Source organism: Oryctolagus cuniculus, chromosome 15 (assembly GCF_051225735.1).
Source record: "Oryctolagus cuniculus isolate XC-2025 breed Fujian yellow rabbit chromosome 15, ASM5122573v1, whole genome shotgun sequence".
Lineage (NCBI taxonomy): Eukaryota > Metazoa > Chordata > Mammalia > Lagomorpha > Leporidae > Oryctolagus > Oryctolagus cuniculus.
The window spans coordinates 28,371,549-28,394,594 of NC_142881.1; the positions used below are offsets into that span (position 1 = coordinate 28,371,549).

The following is a 23,046-nucleotide window of genomic DNA, read 5'->3' on the forward strand; positions in this document are numbered from 1 at the left end:
AGGTCTTCCATCCACTGGTTCACTCGCCAATTGGCCGCAACAGCCACAGATGCACTGATCTGAAGCCAGAAGTCAGGAGCTTCTTCTGGGTCTCTCACATGGGTGCAAGGGCTCAAGCACTTGGGCCATCTTCTACTGCTTTCCCAGGCACATTAGCAGAGAGCTGGATTGGAAATGGAGCAGCTAGGACTTGAACCGGTGCCCATATGGGACGCCGGCACTGCAGGTGGCAGCTTTACCCACTATACCATAGTGCCGGCCCCACCTTACCATTTTTAAACTGTGTCTTTTCAAAAGCAGAGAATTTGAAGAGTGATGAAGTCCAACACTGGTTATTTCCTTTATGGTTTATGCTTTTTGTGTCTCATTTATGCCTAACCCAAAGTTTTATAATGTTAGCTCAGATTTAGGCCTATGATTCATTTCAAGTTAATTATTATATATTGTACAATTAACAGCCAAGGTTCACTGTTTGGCATATGGAATCCAATTGTTCCAACATAATTTGTGGGGTAAAAAGGTTGAGATCAATGGATTTTCATATAACAACACAGGCAGTTTACTACTTTGTTTTCAGATCCTATACAGCAACTAATCTTTAAGTAATTATAGTTCCTGAAAAGTGTATTAAAATATTCCCCCCTTTAAGTTATATATTTATGTGAGGCCAGATATCTTTCATATATGTTACCCAAAATATACTACAACACATTGAATACAGGAACAGATATGTGGATCCAGCTGGTTTTTATTAAGCCAGACATTAAAGAGATTTTTTAAAATGTAATACAATGCCAGTCTTAATTTCTTTGAAAATATACTTATCCATTAAAATGCTATTCATATTAATATGCCCTAAGTTTATTATAGCTGTTTTAAGTGAATTAGTAAATTAATATTTAATTTTCTGCTCATTTTGAATAAAAATATAGTAAATATCAATAGATATAATCCATATAAACAAAAGTATTTTGGTATCCTCATAAATTTTAGAAGTGCAAAGAGGTTCTGAGGCCAAAACCAAACTGCCATCATTTGTCCCTTTCATTACTGAAATTATTGCTCTTATAGCCAGAGTAATGCATCTGGTTGCCTCTTCATACAGCCAGAGAAATTCAGATCTGACCAGGTCTGACCTGTTTTCAGAGCCCTGTGGTAGCTTGCTAGTCTTAATACTAAGGCAAGGCCTGAGTGATCAAGCTTCCCCAGGCTTTCTCATTCCATTCTCTCCTTTCTTTTTATTCTCTGAAAAAGTCTTATTTTCAGTAGGGCCAATAAATGCACCAAGCCCCACCTGTCCTTGGGACCTTTGTACTGGCTCTACCTACCTCAAGCCTAAAATATTACCTCTCTCTCCACTCCTCCCCTTTGTCTCATTAGTTCCCACTCATCCTTATTCCTACCCTCAGGTTAGGTAAGATCTCTTCTGTATAATTCTGACAGTTCCCTGCATATTTCTTTTATAGAATTTATAAGTTTGGGAGAGTGTACTTTTGGAATTACATTATTTAACACCTCTTTTATTTCACAGAATAGAAATATAATAAACATGTATGTAAAAATCTGGCAACATGTAAAAAATCATTAATTTTCATCAAATTTTCACAGTGGTCATGAACGTCATCTCTAGATCCCTGGAACGTCTCTCCTGATAGGAATATCTGTTGGCCTGGAGGCTTTACTCATTGGACAAAAGTGACTCACGTTGTGGGCTCTGAACCACACTTTATCATTTCCAATACCAGGAGCAGACAGGGACTAAAGGAATTAGCATGACCTATGGGAGGGGCTGGAGACTAAAGGTGAGCCAGGTGGGCAATACGTGATGGAGCCTTGGCTAGTTTCAGGCCTGGCAATCTCCTGTGTATGCTGCTACACACTATGGCTGGGAGGCAGTAACTCCATGCATGACTCCACAGGGAGAGGACGACAGGAAGCTCTATATTTGACCCTTCCAAGATTCTGCCCTAAGTATCACTTCTATGGCTAATTTTAACCGGTATCTTTTCTCTATAATAAACTAAGTATAACTGCTTTCTGTAAGTTCTTGAAGTCTTTTCTAGCAAATTATCAAAGTGATTGTGGAAGCCCTTAAACTCACAACTGGTATCTGAAGTAAAAGCAGTTTTGAATGACTTTGTCTCAGATGCTGCATACTGGCTAAACTCATTGCAACAACTTGTTCAAGATCATATCACAGGGGTTGGTGTTGTGGCCCAGTGGGTTAAAGGCCCGGTCTGCAGTGCCAGCATTCCACATGGGCGCCAGTTCGAGTCCCGGCTACTCCATTTCCAATCCAGCTCTCTGCTGTGGCCTGGGAAGGCAGTAAGGATTGCCCAAGTCCTTAGGCCCCTGTGCTTGCATGAGAGACCCAGAGGAAGCCCCTGGCTCTAGGCTCCGAGCTTCAGATCGGCACAGCTCTGGCCACTGCGGCCGACTGGTGAGTAAACTAGCAGATGGAAGACACCTCTCTCTCTGCCTCTCCTTCTTTCTCTGTGTAACTCTTTCAAGTAAATAAATAAATCTTTAAAAAAAAAGATCATATCACAAAGATTTAAGACTTGATATAACCAACACATTTAACTATATTTTATCTCACAGTACAAATCAAAATTTAATATTAGATCTTGTGAAAGAAAAATGAGAACCTCCAGCATTATCATCGCTAAAGTAGTATCATAAAAGATTAGTAAATGTTAGCACAGGTGAGGAATGCAGAATACTTAAATTCCCTCTTGAAACTAAGACTTAGTTATAAGCACTCTAATACTTACAGCTTGCCTTTGAATTTCTTCCAAATAAAATATGAACTATTTAGACTAAAAACAAATAAAAACTAAGTTGTTGTGTGTTACTATAAAATAATAAGCACATTTAGCATTTAGGGGGACAGGTAACAATTCTGCCAAGAGAACAATCATTTGATACCATAATCTGCAAACAATGGGCACCAAGCTCTTCCTCACATTTTCCCCTGTAAGTTTGCATGTTCTTTCTCAATAGTTTTCCTCTTACATTCTGGAACTCTTCTTATCTCTAGGAAGAGGTCAGGGGAACTAGAATCTGTCAATCTATGCAAGACCAGCTGGACTGCTTTAAGCTGAATACTGTACCCAAAAGCCATTTCCACCTAAAAACTGGAACCATTACTTAAGATACTAAAAAAATACTTCTTAAAATGTATATATTATATATATATATGTATAGCTGTATAACAATGAGACACTGTGAATAGAGCACTCATATTTTTAGCAATTATAAAAACATAAGGTGATGTTCAGGCAACTGATTGCAATTAACTGGTTAAGTACATTAATTGGCTTTATGTAGGTCCAGAACAAATATTACACATTGAATTGCTATTTACTTACATTAAAATTGACTATCAAATTTCTACGCAGATCTGAAAACCAATGGTCAAGCTGTACTATGTCAGTTTTCGCAAGCCAATCATGACAAAAATGATCAGTCTGGATCTACATTAAAATTAATCATTAAAGGAGTACCGAGGGATGTGAAATACAGGCAATAAGAAAGAGAAAGGGTGAATGTTAAGTAAAGCATGGGAAAGAGGAGGGACAAACTAATGCATTACACATACACACTAATGCCCACAAATAACCCAGAGACAGAGAGAGTACCTGGAAAGCTGTGAGTGCGCCAGTCCCTGGGTTATACAGGCATCGCAGCGAAGGCATGCTGTCCGCCAGGCTGGAGCAGCCCAGCCACAGAGACCTGGGCATAGAGCACTGCAGAGAGAGGACAACTATGAGATGGGACAGTATGAGACAGGATGGCACAGATTACAGGAACTTTCAAGGCTTGCCTGAATGTAATATTCCATTTGCAGCTGGCCTTTACAATAGAAACATCTTTAAGAAATGGTACTACTTACTGGTTCTAATCCCAGAGAAAAACTCAGAAACACTAGTAGCCAAAAAGCAATAGGAAAAAAGGTAATAGGTCAAAAAACAAGTTTTAATAAAAATTTGTGTCTCTATTCTTCTTTGTATGAGTCTAAAGGCAATCTACTTCTTAATTCAATTGATTACTTTCCTTTACACACCTCAATTCATCTCCCATAAATTCAACCACAGGTTAAAATGTTGTGCAGACTAAGCAATAAGACAAATACTTCATGGTAGCATTACAATGTTAGGAATGGCAAATCAGAAAACAGAACACCACAGGAAGGTTTTTGTGTTTTTTGTTGTTGTTGTTTTAGAAGAAAACGTATTGTATGCCTCCGGCTTTGACAACAACTAACTCTCTGCACAGTTTGCAAGTGTTTTATGTATCTTGTTAGTCTGCTATTCATTAACCAAAATGCATAGTTACCATAGCAGCTGCCTCTTCATTTTTCCAGATGGGTTGGGGGGTTGGGAGGAGGGAGAAGCAAGGGCAAGAAACAACCCAAACCAGGAGGGAAAACAACAGCAGAGTCAGAGAGACAGACCCACTGGGGGTGTAGAGGGGAGAGATCAAGAAAACCACAGGTATTAAAGCCTTTCAAACAAAACGAGTGGGTGTGAGAGTGTAAATATGTACAGAATGTATCCTGCCCCCCCCCCCCAAAAAAGGTAGCAATTCCAATTGCCAGTAACACAAGTCACAAGTAAATGACACTGGTAGGCTACTGTGTCTTATAAAACACTGTACCAGAAGCGGGCAGGTGTTATGGTACAGCAGGTTAAGCCCCAATATGGGATTCCTGCATACCCTACTGGAGTGTTGGTTCAAATCCTTGCAATTCCACTTCCAGTCCAGCTCCTTGCTTATGTGCCTGGGAAGCAGGGGATATTGCTCAAATACTTGAGTTAGTGCCACCCATGTGGGAGACCTTATGGAGTCACTGGATCTTGGCTTTGGCCTGGCCCAGACCTCGCTGTTGCAGCTATTTGGATGGAGAACCAGCATATGGAAGCTCTCCCTCTCCTTCCCTATCAAATGAATAAGGAAATCTAAAAACAAACAACAACAAAGAAACAATGTACCCTTCAGAACAATTTCTACAATTTTCCTGTTCCTCTAAAAATATCCCATCTTAAAGTTCTGTCCTTGGAAGTTTTGTCCATCAATTTGAATGCTATTAAAGTCTAATAAAAAGTAAAAACAAACCAAAAACTTAAATACCAAGGGGCCAACGTTGTGGTGCAGTGAGCTACACTGCTGCTTACAATGCTGTCATCTCACATCGGAGCACCAGTTCAAGTCCAAGCTGCTCTGTTTTTGATCCAGCTTCTGCTAATGTGCTTAGGAAGGCAATGGAGGATGATCCAGGTAATCAGGTCCCTATAATCCATAGGGAGACCCAAAGGAGCCCTGGGTTTCTGGCTTTGGCCTGGATCAGTTTTGGCCATTGTGGCCATTTGGGTAGTGAACCAATCTATGGAAGATGTCTCTCTCTTTCCCCACTTTTCTATCATTCTGCCATTCAAATAAAATAAATCCTAAAAAACGAAGAAACTAAAAGTAGACCTAGTTCACCTAGTCATAGCACATATTAAAATAGGAGTACATGGGGCCCGGCGCTGTGGCATAGCAGGTAAAGCCACTGCCTCCAGTGCCAGCATCCCATATTGGCGCTCATTCGAGCCCCGGCTGCTCCACTTCTGATCCAGCTCTCTGCTATGGCCTGGGAAAGCAGAAGATGGCCCCAAGTCCTTGGGCCCCTGCACCCAAGTGGTAGACCCAGAAGAAGCTCCTGCTCCTGGCTTCATATCGGCACAGCTCTGGCCATTGCAGCCAACTGCAGAGTGAACCAGTGGATGGAAGATCTCTCTCTCTCTGCCTTTCCTTCTCTGTGTAACTCTGACTTTCAAATAAATCCTTAAAAAAAAAGGGGGGGGGGGAGTACATGGATTAAAATATAATATAGATATCACTAAGCTTTATATTAGATTTTGAAATATTTACTATTGTGGGCTTTTTTCTCTCTAGTTATAGAAATTAATATTGGGAAGCAAAGTGGAGTTCATACTGTTCATATTGGGAAGCAGTAGTGGGTGTTTGGAATAGCAGCTAAGACGCCACTTGAGGCGCCAGCAATCCATATGGGGGTGACTAGGTTTGAGTCCTGGTTCTGTTTCTGATCCAACTTCTTGCTAATGCATACCCTGGGAAGGCAGCAGATGATGTCCTGAATAGTTGAGTCCCTGACACTCACATTAGAGACCCAAATTTGAGTTCCCCGCTATGGATTTGGCTGGGCCTAGCCCTGACTATTGTGAGCATCTGGAGAGAGAACCACTAGATAGGAGACGTGTTGGTCTGTCTGCCATGAAAATTTAAAAATAAAGGGAAGCAATGTATTCATCATTCATACCACCTACAACTGATATAAGGATAGTAGATTGCAAAGGACTCCAAAAGATTATCTGATCTACACCCCATTTTTGATCATTATCCTCTTTTTATAGTTAAAGCAATTGATACACAGAAGAAATTCAGTATTTGTTCATGCGTTAATTTAAAAAGTAGAGAATTAAAGACTAAATTTCTGGCCCAGACTCTCAGTCCAGAATTCCTCTTGCTTCTATCCATCCTTAGATCCAGAGATATCAGATTTCAAAAAGAATAGCCACGAAAGGTATCACTGGGTAGCACAGCAAGCAAAACAGCTAAATTTTCCTAACTGCCACATAATCTCCTCTTTTTTTACTTGTTTCGATTGTTTCTTCACCTCAAAATACAATCCATTTTGCAAATAGCAGATAAACAGAATAAATAATTATCTTCGCTGTTATGTCACTCTCATCAAAAATTTAGAATGGCTCTCTATACCACTGCATGAAATCCAAGCACACTATCAGTGTGACCTTTCCCCACTCCCTACTTCAACTGCCTTCTTTGTTCTTCCAACCGGTCCTGGCATTCCAGCTCATTAACTTCCTTACACCCTGTTCAAATGCTCACCTTACCCCTATTTCCTTCTGTGTTTCACCCTGCCAATCCACACCCACTGTTTTTCTCCTCTGAACTATATATTTATTTATTTTTGACAGGCAGAGTGGACAGTGAAAGAGAGACAGAGAGAAAGGTCTTCCTTTTGCCATTGGTTCACCCTCCAATGGCTGCCGTGGCCGGAGCGCTACGGCCGGCGCACCGCGCTGATCTGAAGGCAGGAGCCAGGTGCTTCTCCTGGTCTCCCATGGAGTGTAGGGCCCAAGCACTTGGGCCATCCTCCACTGCACTCCCTGGCCACAGCAAAGAGCTGGTCTGGAAGAGGGGCAACCGGGAAAGAATCCAGCGCCCCGACCGGGACTAGAACCTGGTGTGCCAGCACCACAAGGCAGAGGATTAGCCTATTGAGCCGCGGCTCCGGCCCCTCTGAACTATTTATACAAATTTCAATCTCTTTCAGTGGTTTCCAGTACAACAGATTCTCATATTAAAAGGAAACAGTAGGGACTGGCACTGTTGCATAGGGCATTAAGCAGCTGCCCGCAATGCCAGCGTCCCATATGGACCCTGGTTCAATTCCAGGCTGCTCTACTTCCTATCCAGTTCCCTGCTAATGCACCTGAGAAACAGTGCATTACCTTCAGAAGCAGTAGGTGGCCCTTGGAACCAAAGTACATGCTGAAACCATCTGCATGATGTGCAATAGAGCCGGGTCTAGAAGCCAACCAGAAGCCCTTGAGTTGGGACTCTTTTTTTATTAAAATATTTATTTTCTTTTAAAGATTTGTTTTATTTATTTGTTTGAAAGACAGAGAGAGGGAAAAGGGGAGGGGTGTCTTTCATCCGCTGGTTCATTCCCCAAATGGCAGCGATGACTAGAGCTGGGCTGGTCTGTAGCCAGGAGCCAGGAGCTTCATCTGGGTCTCCCATGGGGTAGCAGGAGCCCAAGCACTTGCGCACTCTTCTACTGAATTTCCAGGCATGTTAGCAGGGAGCTAGATTGGAAGTGGAGCAGCCAGGACTGAAAAGGATACCCATAAAGGATGCGGGGGTTGCAGGTGGGGCTTAACCCACTATGCTGTAATGCTGGCCCTGATATATATTTATTTCTATTACTGAGTATTGCTTGGTAAGTTTTTAAGGCCTTCCTCCTGTGAATTATACGTCTTCTCCATTTTATATAGCATTCTGTTATTTTTACAGATTTGCAGATTTTTACTCAGATGAATTATCTGAGTTTCTTTCCTGTTATTCATTCATCCATATATTCCAACAAAATTCAAAACAATGAAAAATTTCAAAAGGCTTACTCCATCCTTTTAAACAAAAATTCCAAAATAAAATTATAATCAATAATGAGTCACATATACCCAAGAAAGCTGCTAGATATACCAGTGTGATTTCCAAAACAGCATTAACTTGCAAATACCACACAGAGGATGCATTCTTGATTATTACAACAATTGGTATGGGTATGAAAACTACACTTGAATATAGTCAGATTTGCTAATTATCATAAGATTTTATATATATTATGGCTCAATTTAAAAATGAATTTTCAAATCAGTTTGCATTATAACAATTAATCTTACCCATACTGGTAAGTGTCACTTAAAAATATTGAGGAAAAACATAATTACAAAATAAATGGAGGAGGCTACCTCATTTACTTTACCTCCTTCCCTTCTATCTTCCCATTTTGGAAAATCAGCTAAATGAAGGAGGGGAATCAAAGGCAATCTGAGCAGTAAGTAACAGAGTAGAAATTACTGTCATTTTGGTTACTGAACTCATATAGTTTGTGTGTGTGCTTGTGTGCTTGTGTCAGGACCATTCTGATCATCCAGTTCCTGACAGACCTAAGACTTTTCTGTCACACTACATTTAATAAATAATGCTCTTTAAATTTTACCCTTATGGGTAGGTGTTTGGCTTAGTGTTTAAGACTCAGTTAAGTTGCCTGTGTCCCACACTGAGTAACTGTGATAATCAGCTCGGGTTTCTGACTCTGGTTTCCTGCTAATACAGACACTGAGAGGCAGAGCGCATGATGGTTCAAGTAGCTGGGTGGGTCCCTGGCACCCATGGGAGAGATGTCAATTCAATGCCTGATTTCCAATTTTTACCTTGACCAGCCCCAGGAGTTGAGGGCATTTGGGAAGTGAACTAGCAGATGGAAAGTTTTCTCTCTTGGCCTCTCAAGTAAATTATTTTTTTTAAGATTTATTTATTTATTTGAAAATCAAAACTACACAGAGAAAGGAGAGGCAGAGAGAGAGAGAAAGAGAAAGGGGTCTTCCATCTGATGGTTCACTCCCCAATTGGCCGCAACAGCAGGAGCTGCGCCGATCCGAAGCCCTGAGACAGGAGCTTCTTCCGGGTATCCCACGTGGGTACAGGGGCCCAAGGACTTGGGCCATCTTCTACTGCTTTCCCAGGCCATAGCAAAGAGCTGGATCAGAAGTGGAGCAGCCGGGTCTCGAACCAGCACTCATATAGGATGCTGGCGCTTCAGGCCAGGGCATCAACCCATTGCGCCACAGCGCCGGCCCCCAAATAATTTATTTTTAAAAATAAAAATAAAATCTACCTTTAAAACACCCAGAAAACACACAGCTTTCCCTTAAAAAAAATATTTATTTGAAAAGCAGAATGACAGAGAGAAAGAAAGTGACAGATACCCAGGAGTTTGCAACTCCATCCACATCTCCCACGTGGGTGGCAAGGACCCAGGTATTTGGGGCATCTTTTGTTGCCTTACCAGGCACATTAGCAGGGAGGTGGATCAGAAGCAGGGTAGTCAGGACTCAAACCAGTATTCATATTGGATAAAGGCATTGCAAACAAGGCTTAATCTGCTCTGCCACAAGATCAGCTTCCAAGCATACAGCTTTCTACTGAGGGTTTGGGCCACCCTTATGGTTTCTCCTTCCAAATTATATTTAAATTACTAAGATTTTCTTTCTATATTTAAAAACTTTAATTAAAAAAGGTTCTATATTAAGCTGCAATCCAGCAACAACACTTTCATGTTTAAATATTTAACTTCTATTAACTGTTAAAGAACTTTTGAATGACCTACTTCTTAGGCAGTTCCCCTACACAGTCTGAAAAGCTACAGCAAGGTTAGTTAACAGCCATGTCTCCATTCTATACAAATCCAGCCCTGCACAGCACCTATTTCTCAGCTCATTTTCTACCTAACCTCACTCCAAGAGACAGTTTTGAAAAAATCAAAAATTTAAATATTATAATTTATCACAATGACTGTTATTAAGCATACACAGTCCCTGCACACATGTGCATGCACACACACATGCGCACACACACACGCGCACACACACACAAAAACACACGTGCTTGATCATCTTTTCTACTATCTGAAAGTATCAGAAAAAAAGATAGAAATGTCGCAACAAAGAGTCTTTAGTGCTTCAGGAAAAATATAGTGTCTACTGCCCATCAGGTTCAACGGCACAAATTCATTTACACAGAGAACAGTGAAAACTTCCTCTCCTCCCCCTGCACTTGGCTGCCTGGAGTAATGTCACAGATTCTCTTCACTGATAGAGAGCCCTACAGGCAAAGGGCTGGCCTCAGCATTTACTATATGAAAGCTGAATGACAAAATCTCTTAAACTCAGGTCCCTGTTGGTCAACTTCTAGGAGTAATAGAAGCTATAATGATCAACAATAAAAGGATTGCTGCATTGAGAGTTTATGTGTCCTTAAGCCATGGAATAGAAGAATTCCCTTTTCGCTACTATATCAACTAAAAAATTCAGGCCAAGAGAACTGCAGTATTCACAGGCCATAAAATGTACATTTGGTTTCTACCTATACAAATTCAATGATCACCTTTAAGAATTCCAATATAGATCACTCCAAAAATAACCTCCCCTCATCACCTATCTGCCTAGGTTTAATTCACAAAGTTATAATAAAACCAATATAAAGGTTCTAAAAACTGCAAAGTATTTTTTAAAAAAAAGCATAAAGTGGCATTATTATGAAGAACAGGCTTCCATGAATTTCGATTGCAAAATATTCTGGGACATCATCATGAAACATGGATCACAGAATCAATAAATTCATACACCAATCAAATATTTATTTTTCATTACCAGAAATGGAAACAGGTAGAATACAAGGAGAGGGGAACTAAAGTTTATCAGACAAAAATTATTTGGCAGACATTGTTGCAGATTATTTAAATATATTATTTCATTTACATATTATGGTCTTTTAAAGAGTTTTGTATTTTCACTTTAAGAGGAAAATAAACCCAAGTTCAGAAAAGTTATAATGACTAATGTAAATGACAGAAACAAGACCCCAATGTGTTCGTCTCTAAAATTTATAGACTCATTACCACAAAGATCTGCTCTGAAATAGTTTACATCCTATTTTAGGGAGATAAATGAACACAAATAGCAACTATAGATAGGAGAGTGTTCCGTGAAAATGGCACTTTAAAAGTCAGACACAGTAGGGCTAGTGCTCTGGTATGGTAGGTTAAGTCTCTGCCTGCAGTGCTAGCATCCCATATGGGCACTGGTTCAAGTCCTGGCTGCTCCACTTCCGATCCATCTCTCTGCTGTGGCCTGGGAAAGCAGTAGAAGATGGTCCAAGTCCTTGGGCCCCTGCACCCACATGGGAGACCTGGAAGAAGCTCCTGGCTCCTGATCGGCCCTGCTCCAGCTGTTGCAGCCATCTGGGAAGTGAACCAGCAGATGGAAGATTTCTGTCTCTGTCTCCCCTTCACTAACTCTTCTTTCAAATACATCTTTAAAAGGGGGAGAGGAGGGAGCCAGAGCTGGTTTAGGGGTACCAGACTGACTAAAAAAATTAAAATTCATCCAAGTAGCTACTGTAATCATCAAAGGAATAGCCACGGGCCAGCACTGTGGCATATGGGTAAAGCCGCTGCCTGCAGTTCCAGCATCCCATATGGGCGATGGTTCAAATCCCAGCTGCTCCACTTCCAATCCAGCTCTCTGTTATGACTTGGGAAAGCAACGAAAGATGACCTAAGTCCTGGGGCCCCTGCACCCATGTGAGAGACCCAGAAGAAGCTCCTGGCTCCTGGCTTCAGATTTGCGCAGCTCCAGCCATGGTGGCCATCTGGGGAGTGAACCAGCAGATGCAAGACCTTTCTCTCTCTCTCTCTGCCTCTCCTTCTTTCTGTGTAACTCTTTCAAATAAATAACATCAAAACAAGGACAACTGCAGGCATTTAGTATATCTGTTAGGACACCTGTCTCACATCGCAGTGTCTGGGTTCAATTCCAGGCTCTGGCTGCTGACTGCAGCTTCCTGCTAACACAGACCCCAGGAAGCAGTGGTGATAGCTCAAGTAGTTGGGTCCCTGTCATCCACATGGGAGACCTGGAATGAGTTTGTGGCTCCCTGCAGTGCTGGCATCCAAACGTGCATCTGTTCAATTCTCAGCTGCTCCACTTCCAATCCAGCTCTGTGCTGTGACTGGGAAAGCATTAGAAGATGGCCCAAGTGCTTGGATCTCTGCACCCATGTGGTAGATTCAAAAGAAGCTCCTGATTCCTGGCTTCTGCCTGGCTCAGCCCTGGCCACTGCGGCCATCTGGAGATTGAACCAGCAGATGGAAGCTTTTTCTCTCTCTGCCTCTGCTTCTCTGCCTTTCTAAAAGAAACAAAACTTAAAAAAAGGAAGGGGAGGGGAGGAGAGGGGTAGGGAGGAGAGGAGGGAAAGAAAAAGGAAAAGGAAGGAAGGAAGGAAGGAAGGAAGGAAGGAAGGAAGGAAGGAAGGAAGGAGATCTATCTATCTATCTATCTATCTATAGAGAGAGAGAAAGAGAAAGGGAGGAAGAGGAGTCAGAAGTAACTCCAGGATTTCAAACTTGAAAGACTGAAGAATGATACTACCATGCTAGACACTGGGAAATAAAAGTGTTGCAGGAGAAGAGAAGGCAGGAAAGCTCAGAAATCATGAATCTGATGTGATATTAAACCTCTGGTATGCAAATGTATAAGTAAAAATATAGCATGAAAGCATGGATATAAACCTGCAGTGATTTCACAGATGTGAGAGTAACTCATTTCTGTATTAATAATAATGCACCAGGCTGAAAGCATGTGTTGGGCTGTACAGTTGGCACAGGTTAAGATGCCAACTGGAATAATCTGCATCCCAGATCTAAGCGTCTAGATTCAAGCCCTGGCTCTGCTTCTGATTCCAGCTTCCTACTAAATGTGCACCATGAAAGGCAGAAGACAATGACTCTAGTACTTGCATCCCTGTTACCCATGTGGGAGATCTGACTGGGCTCTCACCTTTTGGCTTCAGCCTGGCACAGCCCTGGCTATCATAGACATGTAGTGAATTAGCAAATGGAAGATCTCCCCTCTCCCTCCCTACACAAATAAAATATAAAAAAAAAAAATGTTTTAAGCATTGGTAATAAAAATACTAGGAAGATTTTTAAAAATACTAATTGATACCTCTCCCTCTTCTTTCCTACCTGAACAATTCACTTCAACAGCTAGGTGAATGTAGGCTAAGAAGGCATTATACTGAGTGGCAGCAGTGGTTACAGTGGTCTACTACAGGCTTTTGGAATCCAAGTAGTTTAAGAAAGATATTTCTGATGCGTAAGAGCCTGGCACAGAGTTTCAGGGCCCACGTAGAATGATGGGAAGAAACATATGCCCAGGAGAGTGACCCGGCATGGAGGATTGTGCCCTAGTGGAGTGAGCAAGGCTTATGGCCTTGTTTAAATACCGATGGAGTTTGTGGATTCAAAAGGCTTACATAGTCTGGGCAGCTCATGTCAAGAGCCTCAGGTGGTCACTGATGTCATACATAAGAGTGTTAATTGTTAAATTAACAACAGGAGTCACTGTGCACTAACTCCCCATGCAGAACCTCTGTCCTCAATGAGTTGTATTATGAAAGATAACTGTAAAACTTGTTCTCAAAGTTTTTTTGTGTGTGCTTGTGTGTGCAAATTGTTGAAATCTTTACTTAGCATAGAGTTAGTTTTCTGTATACAAAGTTGATTGAAAATGAATCTTAATGGAGAATAGGACTAGAAAGGGAGAGGGAGGAGGAGAAGGGGTGGGAGTGTGGATGGTAGGGTAGATATGGTGGGAAGAATAACTATATTCCTGAAGTTCTACTTATGACATTTGTGTTCCTTAAAAATAAGTGACCTAAATGAAGGATCTCTGTGAGTGGGATCCCAGCGGAAAGAACAGGCCATCAAAGAAGGAGGTACCTTTCTCTGATAGGAGGAGAGAACTTCCACTTTGACTAAGGCCTTGTCTAAATAACGTCAGAGTTTGTGAACTCAAGAGGCTTCCATAGCCTTGGCAGCTCATGACAAGAGCCTCGGGTAATCACTGAAGTCATAAATAAGAGTGTCAATTGTTAAATCAACAACAGGAGTCACTGTGCACTTAATCCCCATGTAGGACCTCTGTCCTTAATGTGTTGTACTATGTGAATTAATAGTATAACTAGTACTCAAACAGTATATTTTATACTTTGTGTTTCTGTGTGAGTGCAAACTGTTGAAATCTTTACTTAGTATATACTAAATTGATCTTCTGTATATAAAGATAATTGAAAATGAATCTTGATGAAGAATGAGATGGGAGAGGGAGTGGAAGATGGGATGGTTGCGGGTGGGAGAGTGGTTATGGGGAGAAAAAGATGCTATAATCCAAAAGTTGTACTTTGGAAATTTATATTTATTAAATAAAAGTTTTTAAAAATTAATTAATTAATTAAAAGAAGAAAATGGTATATTCAATGCAAAACCAGACTGGTCACGCGCAAAGGTCAAGGCAACAGTTTCTGGGGATGTTCCAGGCCATTTTGCTCATTGACTCTGGAAGGCCAAAGAATGACAACATAAACTTATAATGGAAGTGTTTTGTGAGAGTTAGCAAAACAAAGCTTTAGCAGAAAAATGCCTAGGAAAGCTTCACCAGGCAATTCTTACACCACCATGATAAAGCTCCTGCTCATTCCTCTCATTAAACGAAGGAAACTATGCAAGAGTTTCAATAGGAAATCATTAAGAATCCACCTTACAGTCTTGATTTGGCTCCTTCAGACCTCCTTTTTCTTCTTAACCTTAGAAAATTATTTAAAGGGCACCCATTTTCTATAGTTAATAATGTAAACAGAAGACTGCATTGCCACGGTTAAATTCACAGAACAACTCAGTTCTTCGGTGAAAAACTAAATGGTATGTATTATCAGAAAGGTATCTGGACTGCAATGGAACTTATGATGAAAAACAAAGCTTATAAGTTGCTATTTGAAATCCCCTTATATATAGGTTGATCATCTCTTATTCAAAATGCTTAGAACTAAAAATATTTTGGATTTGGGAATGTTTTCAAGAACATAACACTATCTTGGGATTCAAGTCTAAACATAAAATTCATTTTTGTTTTCTATACAATCTCATACATATAGCCTCTAGGAAATTTCATACAATATTTTTAGTGCACCTGTGTTTCGACAGTGACCTATCACATAAGGTTGGGTATGGAATTTTCCACTTGTGGCTTCATGTCAGTGCTGAATATGTTTTAGATTTTGGAGCACGTTGGATTTCAGGCCTTTGGATTAGGGATGTTCAACATATAATAACTATTTGTCACTTCAAGTTTAAACGTATAAATCCTCCCCTAGGGCTGGCGCTGTGGTAAACAGGCTAAGCCACTGCTTGTAGAGCCAGCATCCCATATCAGCACAAATTCATGTCCTGGCTGCTCCACTTCCAATCCAGCTCTCTGCTTATGGCCTGGGAAAGCAGAAGATGCCCAAGTGCTCTGGCTCCTGCACTCACATGGGAGAGCCAGAGAAGCTCCTGGCTACAGATCGGCTCAGCTCTGGCTGTTGCAGCCATTTGGGAAGTAAACCAGTGGAGAGAAGACCTTTCTGTCTCTCCTTCTGTCTGTAATTCTACCTCTCAAATAAAAAAAACCTTTTTTAAAAAGTTCACCCTAAAATATGAAAATATGTATGCTGTTATTGTAAGTCATTCAATTTGTGGTAATTTGTTATGTAACAAGAGATCACTCATAAAATAAGCCACTGAAGAAAACAAATTCATGACTCCATTAATGGAGTTTGAGGAGGAATAGGATATTTACATAGTCTCAAAATACCTTTACACAAAATATTTACTCATTACAACGGACAAAACTAATTACACAGTGGAAAAAAGCCTGGTTGGCATCTTAATCAAAAGAATCACATTTATATTACCAATAATGCAACACATTAAAATCATGTGTCGCCGGCGCTGCGGCTCACTAGGCTAATCCTCCACCTTGCGGCGCTGGCACACCGGGTTCTAGTACCGGTCGGGGCGCCGGATTCTGTCCTGGTTGCCCCTCTTCCAGGCCAGCTCTCTGCTGTGGCCAGGGAGTGCAGTGGAGGATGGCCCAAGTACTTGGGCCCTGCACCCCATGGGAGACCAGGATAAGTACCTGGCTCCTGCCATCGGATCAGCGCGGTGCGCCGACTGCAGCGCACCGGCCGCGGCGGCCGTTGGAGGGTGAACCAACAGTAAAGGAAGACCTTTCTCTGTCTCTCTCTCACTGTCCACTCTGCATGTCAAAAAAAGAAAGAAAAAAAAAAGATAAAAAAAAAAAAAACATGTGTCACTTCACAGTATGCAATAAGAATACAGCATCACCTCTGATATTCCAGTGAAAAACAACCTCGATCTAATCAAGAAAAAACATCAGAAAGATGCAAGCTCAAAAACACTACACAAGAACTGGCCTATAATCCTTAAAACTGTCAGTGTCACCCAAGTCAAGAAGCACTGAAGGACTGTCAGGAGACCACAGAGACACAGCCACCAGATGGAACGCAGGACTCGCACTGCATCTTTTCACTGTAAAAGACATTTATTGAGATTACCAGAGAAACCTGAACAGGGGTCTGTGGGTTACATGACAATGATGTGTCATTATGAATTTCCTTATTCTGATGATTGTTATCAGGTTATGCAAGACAATGTTTTTGTGGGTAGGAAATGCACATCACTGAATTCAGGGGTGATGGAGCATTGTGTTAATGCTTTACTCCTACATGGCTTATGGAAAAAATGTTATTTCCATTTTAATTATAATTCTTCTGCAGTTTCAGAATGCTTAAAATCAAATGTGGAAAATTAATTAATGAAAATATACATATTTGGGATTTTGCTTTTGGCTATAATGTAGTAACTGTTACCAGACTAAATTTCTCTCTCTCTCTGCCTCTCTGTAACTCTGCCTTTCAAATAAGATAAATCTTAAAAAGAAATGTTTAATAGATTATAGAAAACTGAAGGCATTAGGCAACAACTAATGTAGCCAAGACTTTAGGAGTCTTGATCCCAGGCAGAAGAGAAATTACAGTGAACCAGACATTCTGTCAACAAGTTCCCCTGGAGGCATTTGCTGACTCTTAAGTTTTACATACACAGGCCGGCGCCGCAGCTCACTAGGCTAATCCTCCGCCTAGCGGCGCCGGCACACCGGGTTCTAGTCCCGGTCGGGGCGCCGGATTCTGTCCCGGTTGCCCCTCTTCCAGGCCAGCCCTCTGCTGTGGCCAGGGAGTGCAGTGGAGGATGGCCCAGGTGCTTGGGCCCTGCACCCCATGGGAGACCAGGAAAAGCACCTGGCTCCTGGCTCCTGCCATCGGATCAGCGCGGTGCGCCGGCCGCAGCGCGCCGGCCGCGGCGGCCATTGGAGGGTGAACCAACGGCAAAGGAAGACCTTTCTCTCTCTCTCTGTCAACTCTGCCTGTCAAAAAAAAAAAAAAAGTATATATATATATATATACACACACACACACACACACACACTTATGGAGTGGGTGTTTGGTATAGCAGTTAAGACACAGCTTGGGACACCCAACATCCCATCTCTGAGTGCCTGGTTTAGTCCTGGTTCCACTCCAAGTTCCAGCTTCCAGCTAATCACACCCTGGAGTCAGCAGGTGATGACTCAGGTAGTTCAGTCCTGCCACTCACATGGGAGACTTGGGTTGAGTTCTTGGCCTCTGAGCCTGGCCTGGCTCTGGCTGTTGCAGCACTACAATCTGGCTGCATCAGCAAAGGTCCATCCTCTTCAAGCAGCTGAATGTGCCTCCTCCAGTGCACTCAGGCCCTGGACTGCCAAACATCTACTTAACTGCTTAAGCTGAGCCACAAGTACAGACCAGAGACAAAGCAAGAAAGCAGAGACCACTCATGTGGGCAGGAACAAAGCATCTGCCAAAGGGGATGTCCCCACTAAGAGCTCACTCGTCCTTCAAGCAGGGATCAGTACTGTCACTGCCTCGGTGGAGAGTAAAGAGACTCAGCTGGTCGTAGCTGCACACGAAGCGGATCCCAACGAACTGGTCATTTTCCTGCCTACCCTATGTGGAAGGCCAGACCAGGACGCCTAGTCTACACTAAGAGCTGTACCACCACTGCCTCCAAGCAAGTGAACTTGGAAGACAAAGGCATTCTAGCTAAGCTGGTGGAAGCCATCAGCACCAACCACAATAACAGTTATGACAAGATCTGACACTATTGAGGAGGAAAACTTCTGGGTCCAAACTGCGGCTTGCATTGCCAAGTTACAAAAAGACAGAGTTTGGGACTAGCATTGTGGCAAAGCAGGTAAAGCTATTGCCTGCATCACTGGCATCTCATGTGGGCGTTGGTTCAAGTCCTGGCTACTCCACTTCCAATCCAGCTCCAAGCTAATGCACCTGGGAAAGCAGTGGTAGATGACCCAAGTATTTGGGCCCTGTGCCCATGCAGGAGACTCATAGGAAGCACCTGGCTCCTGGCTCCGGATCGGCCCACCCCTGACCATTGCACCCATTTAGGGAGTGAACCAGTGGATGGAAGTTACCTCTCTGTATCTTCCTCCCTCTCTCTGTAACTCTACCTTTCTAAATAAATCTTAAAAAAAAAAAAAAAAAAAAAAAAAAGGCTATGGCCTGGGAAAGCAGTACAAGGTGGCACAAATCCTTGGGCCCTTGCATCCATGTGGGAGAACTGGAAGAAGCACTAGGCTACTGGGTTCAAACTGGCCCAGCTCTGGCCATTGCAGCCATTTGGAGAGTGAAGAAGACCTCTTTCTCTGCCTCTACTTCTCTGTAACTCTACCTTTTTTTTTTTTTTTTTTTTTTTTTTGACAGGCAGAGTGGACAGTGAGAGAGAGAGAGAGAGAGAAAGGTCTTCCTTTTGCCGTTGGTTCACCCTCCAATGGCCGCCGCGGCCAGCGCGCTGCGGCCGGCGCACCGCGCTGATCCGATGGCAGGAGCCAGGAGCCAGGTGCTTTTCCTGGTCTCCCATGGGGTGCAGGGCCCAAGCACCTGGGCCATCCTCCACTGCACTCCCTGGCCACAGCAGAGGGCTGGCCTGGAAGAGGGGCAACCGGGACAGAATCCGGCGCCCCGACCGGGACTAGAACCCGGTGTGCCGGCGCCACAAGGCGGAGGATTAGCCTAGTGAGCCGCAGCGCCGGCCTGTAACTCTACCTTTCAAATAAATTTTAAAAACTTAAAAAAAAAAATGGTTGCAAAGTAAAGATTATTAAAAACAAAGAAGGGCTAGTAAAAAAACACTGGATTGAACCAGAGATTAAAGATAGAAAAATGCAGAGAATTTAAGAAATAAATGACAATGACAAAGTGAAAACTGAACAAAAATGTGTTGGATTCCCAGAAGGAAAACATGAGAAAATGGGGCAAAAGCAACCTTGAAAAGATACTAAAAATTTTCAAAGCCTGATGAAAATCATTCCAGCACAGATTCAAAAATCTCCACAAACATACAAAGCAAGAATCTTTTCCATGCCTTGGCAAACTTTTATTCTAAGTTTATATTAGCTTCTGACATTTTATCCTTGTACTTAACAATACTGTGAAACATCTCTAGGTCTTTTTTTTTTTTTTTTTTAAAGATCTATTTATTTATTTGAAAAGCACAGTGACAGAAAGAGAGGGAGAGTCAGAGAAACAGAGAGATCTTCCATCTGCTGATTCACCCTCAAAATGCCCACAACAGCCAGGCTAAGCCAGGCAACAACCAGGATCCTCGAACTTCATCCTGATCTCTGATGTGGGTGGCAGGGGCCCAAGTACTTGAGCCATCTTCTGCTGCTTCCGAGGGTCCATCAGCTGGAAGCTGGACAGGAAATGGAATAGCGAGGACTCAAACAGGCACTCCAAAAGGGGATATAGGAGTCCGCAAACAGCAGCGTAACTCACTGGTGCCACAATGCCTACCTTGTTCAGAAGATCAAGTTTTTCCTCTGGGACATCCACACATTTTCACTACATCTACTTTGCTCATCTATGTTACAAGTTCACCTTCACTAAGTTCCTTTGGCTACATACCCAGAATCTGTCAACTGGTGGCAATGTCAACACTGCTATTCTCATCTCTTTCTTCCATAACTACATATACCTTATTTTTTTATTTTTTTTTTTATTATTTTTAGAGAGAGAGACAGAGAGAAATGCCCTCTTTTTCTGTTCGTTCACCCCCCAAATGGCTGCTTCGGTCAGCACACTGTGCCGATCTGAAGCCAGGAGCCAGGTGCTTCCTCCTGGTCTCCCATGCGGGTGCAGGGTACAAGCACCTGGGCCATCCTCCACTGCCTTCCTGGGCCACAGCAGAGAGCTGGACTGGAAGAGGAGCAACCGGGACAGAATTTGGCACCCCAACCGGGACTAGAACCCGGTGTGCCAGCGCCGCATGCAGAGGATTAGCCAAGTGAGCTGTGGCGCTGGCCTTCTACATATACCTTTAACTGAAACTTCAATTAAAGATTTTTTTTTTTCTTTGCTTCACCTCAGCCAATTTCCACTTTTGGTTATTTTTGTAAAATAGTATTACATGGGCTTAACACTGGGAGAGACAACACAATTACACATTATGTTTTCTGTAAGTAAACTTAGTAACAAGATGTGCACCAATAGGCTGTTAAAGATATGTGAGGGTTGCGGGTGGGAGGGACGTTATGGGGGAGAAGCCATTGTAATCCATAAGCTGTACTTTGGAAATTTATATTCGTTAAATAAAAGTTAAAAAAAAATTTTTTAAAAGTAAAAAAATATATAAATAAATTAAGTATACATATAAAAACTTAAAAAAAAAAAAAAAAGATATGTGATCAATAGCCGGCGCCACGGCTCACAAAGCTAATCCTCCGCCTGCGGCGCCGGCACCCCAGGTTTGAGTCCCGGTTAGGGCGCCGGATTCTGTCCCGGTTGCTCCTCTTCGAGTCCAGCTCTCTACTATGGCCTGGGAAGGCAGTGGAGGATGGCCCAAGTGCTTGGGCCCTGCACCCGCATGGGAGACCGGGAGGAAGCACCTGGCTCCTGGCTTCGCTGGCTGTAGCAACCATTTAGGGGGTGAACCAATGGAAGGAAGACCTTTCTCTCTATCTCTCTCTCTCACTGTCCACTCTGTCAAAAAAAAAAAGAAAAAAAAGATATGTGATCACGATATACATCCTTTTTGTTTTGTTTTGTTTTAGTATAATGATTTGTGGACTAGAGAACTAGCAATGAAGTTTGTACTTTATACAGTTACTCAGTTAACATATTTTTGAAATCTGAACCATCTTGTTGGATGACTTATTTAACTGTGCTAACTGAAATCTGTATACAGTGAGGCTGTAAAGTGAGGACTTCTAATGCATTAGAATTTACAAAAACTAGAAACTGAGTAAAAGCAAACACTATTAGGCCATATGTAAATAAAAATCAAATTTGCCCTCTTACCAAAGACAGCCGCATAAAACAGTGAAACATATTTTAAGACAAATAATGCCAGCTCATAATCCTTGAAAAACAGAAGGAAACAGATGAGGTGACCCTTGAAATTGCTCCAGGCTTCTACCTGAAGGAACTTTCCAGTCTGCAGGATAATAAAGAAGAAAACAAACAGTAAAACAGGATCACTTGAGGAAAGAGAAGAGAAAACTCCACAAAACCAAGCATAGAACTACAACAGAGCTATAAGCTCAACAACTAAAAACCACACAGAAAATCTGACTTTTCTGTGTTGACAAGCCAGATTACAGAAGCCTAACTGAAAACTCAGGACATTCAGCAGGAGCTCCCAGAAAGCTCACATTTCAGTCGCAGGGATAAACTATGCCAGGGGAAAGGAAAAAAAAGGGGGGGGGGGCGCTACAATAAATCTATTTTTAAAAATAGTTTATGGGGTCAGCTCTGTGGTATAATGGATAAAGCTGCCACTTGCAGTGCCAGCCAGCATCCGATATGGGCACTGGTTCGAGTCCCAGCTGCTCCACTTCTGATCCAGCTCTCTGCTATGGCCTGGGAAAGCAGTAGAGTATGGCCCAAGTCCTTGTGCTCCTGCACCCAACTGGGACACCCAGAAGCAGCTCCTCACTCCTGCCTTCAGATCAGCTCCAGTTGTTGCAGCCATCTGGGGAGTGAACCAGCAGATGAAAGACCTCTCTCTCTACCTTCTCTGTAACTCTGCCTTTCAAATAAACAGATAAATCATAAATCTTAGGGCCGGCACCGCGGCTCAACAGGCTAATCCTCCACCTTGTGGCGCCAGCACACCAGGTTCTAGTCCCGGTCAGGGCGCCGGATTCTGTCCCAGTTGCCCCTCTTCCAGGCCAGCTCTCTGCTGTGGCCCGGGAGTGCAGTGGAGGATGGCCCAAGTACTTGGGCCCTGCACCCCATGGGAGACCAGGAGAAGCACCTGGCTCCTGGCTTTGAATCAGCGCGGTGCGCTGGCCGCAGCGCGCCAGCTGCAGCGGCCATTGGAGGGTGAACCAACGGCAAAAGGAAGACCTTTCTCTCTGTCTCTCTCTCTCACTGTCCACTCTGCCTGTCAAAAAAAATCATAAATCCTAAAAAAAAAGTAATAATTAAATCACCCATAATAGCATCAAGCTGACCTGCAAGAAATTAAAAAAAAAAAAAAAAAAGACAAGCAAAACAATTTAAAAATGGGTCAAAGATGTGGACAGACAGATATCTGATGAGGATATACAAATGGACAACAAGCACATGAAACAGCTATAATATCATTGGTCATTAGGAAAAATGAAACTCACAATAATGGAAACTAAAAAAACCCACACACCTGAAAGAGTCCTC

The 23,046-nt window shown here is 42.5% G+C and overlaps 1 protein-coding gene and 1 pseudogene across 30 annotated transcripts in view; one reads left to right on the forward strand and one right to left on the reverse strand.

The window, feature by feature from the left end:
• The window catches only part of BTRC (beta-transducin repeat containing E3 ubiquitin protein ligase), a 218,483-nt gene that overhangs the window by 144,545 nt on the left and 50,892 nt on the right, over positions 1–23,046 (reverse strand). For 26 of the 30 annotated variants that reach the window (XR_007911097.3, XR_016221989.1, XM_051824122.3 and 23 more), the window contains one exon: positions 3,642–3,749. The exons of the other annotated variants lie outside the window; for them this stretch is intronic. Coding sequence is in view for 24 of the 26 variants with exons in the window: in XM_051824122.3 (XP_051680082.1) it covers positions 3,642–3,749 (108 nt within the window). In the remaining 2 variants the exon portion in view is untranslated. The remainder of the gene's footprint in view (positions 1–3,641; positions 3,750–23,046) is intronic. 30 annotated transcript variants of the gene reach the window in all.
• On the forward strand, positions 3,784–18,567 carry LOC108178436 (large ribosomal subunit protein eL8 pseudogene; annotated as a pseudogene).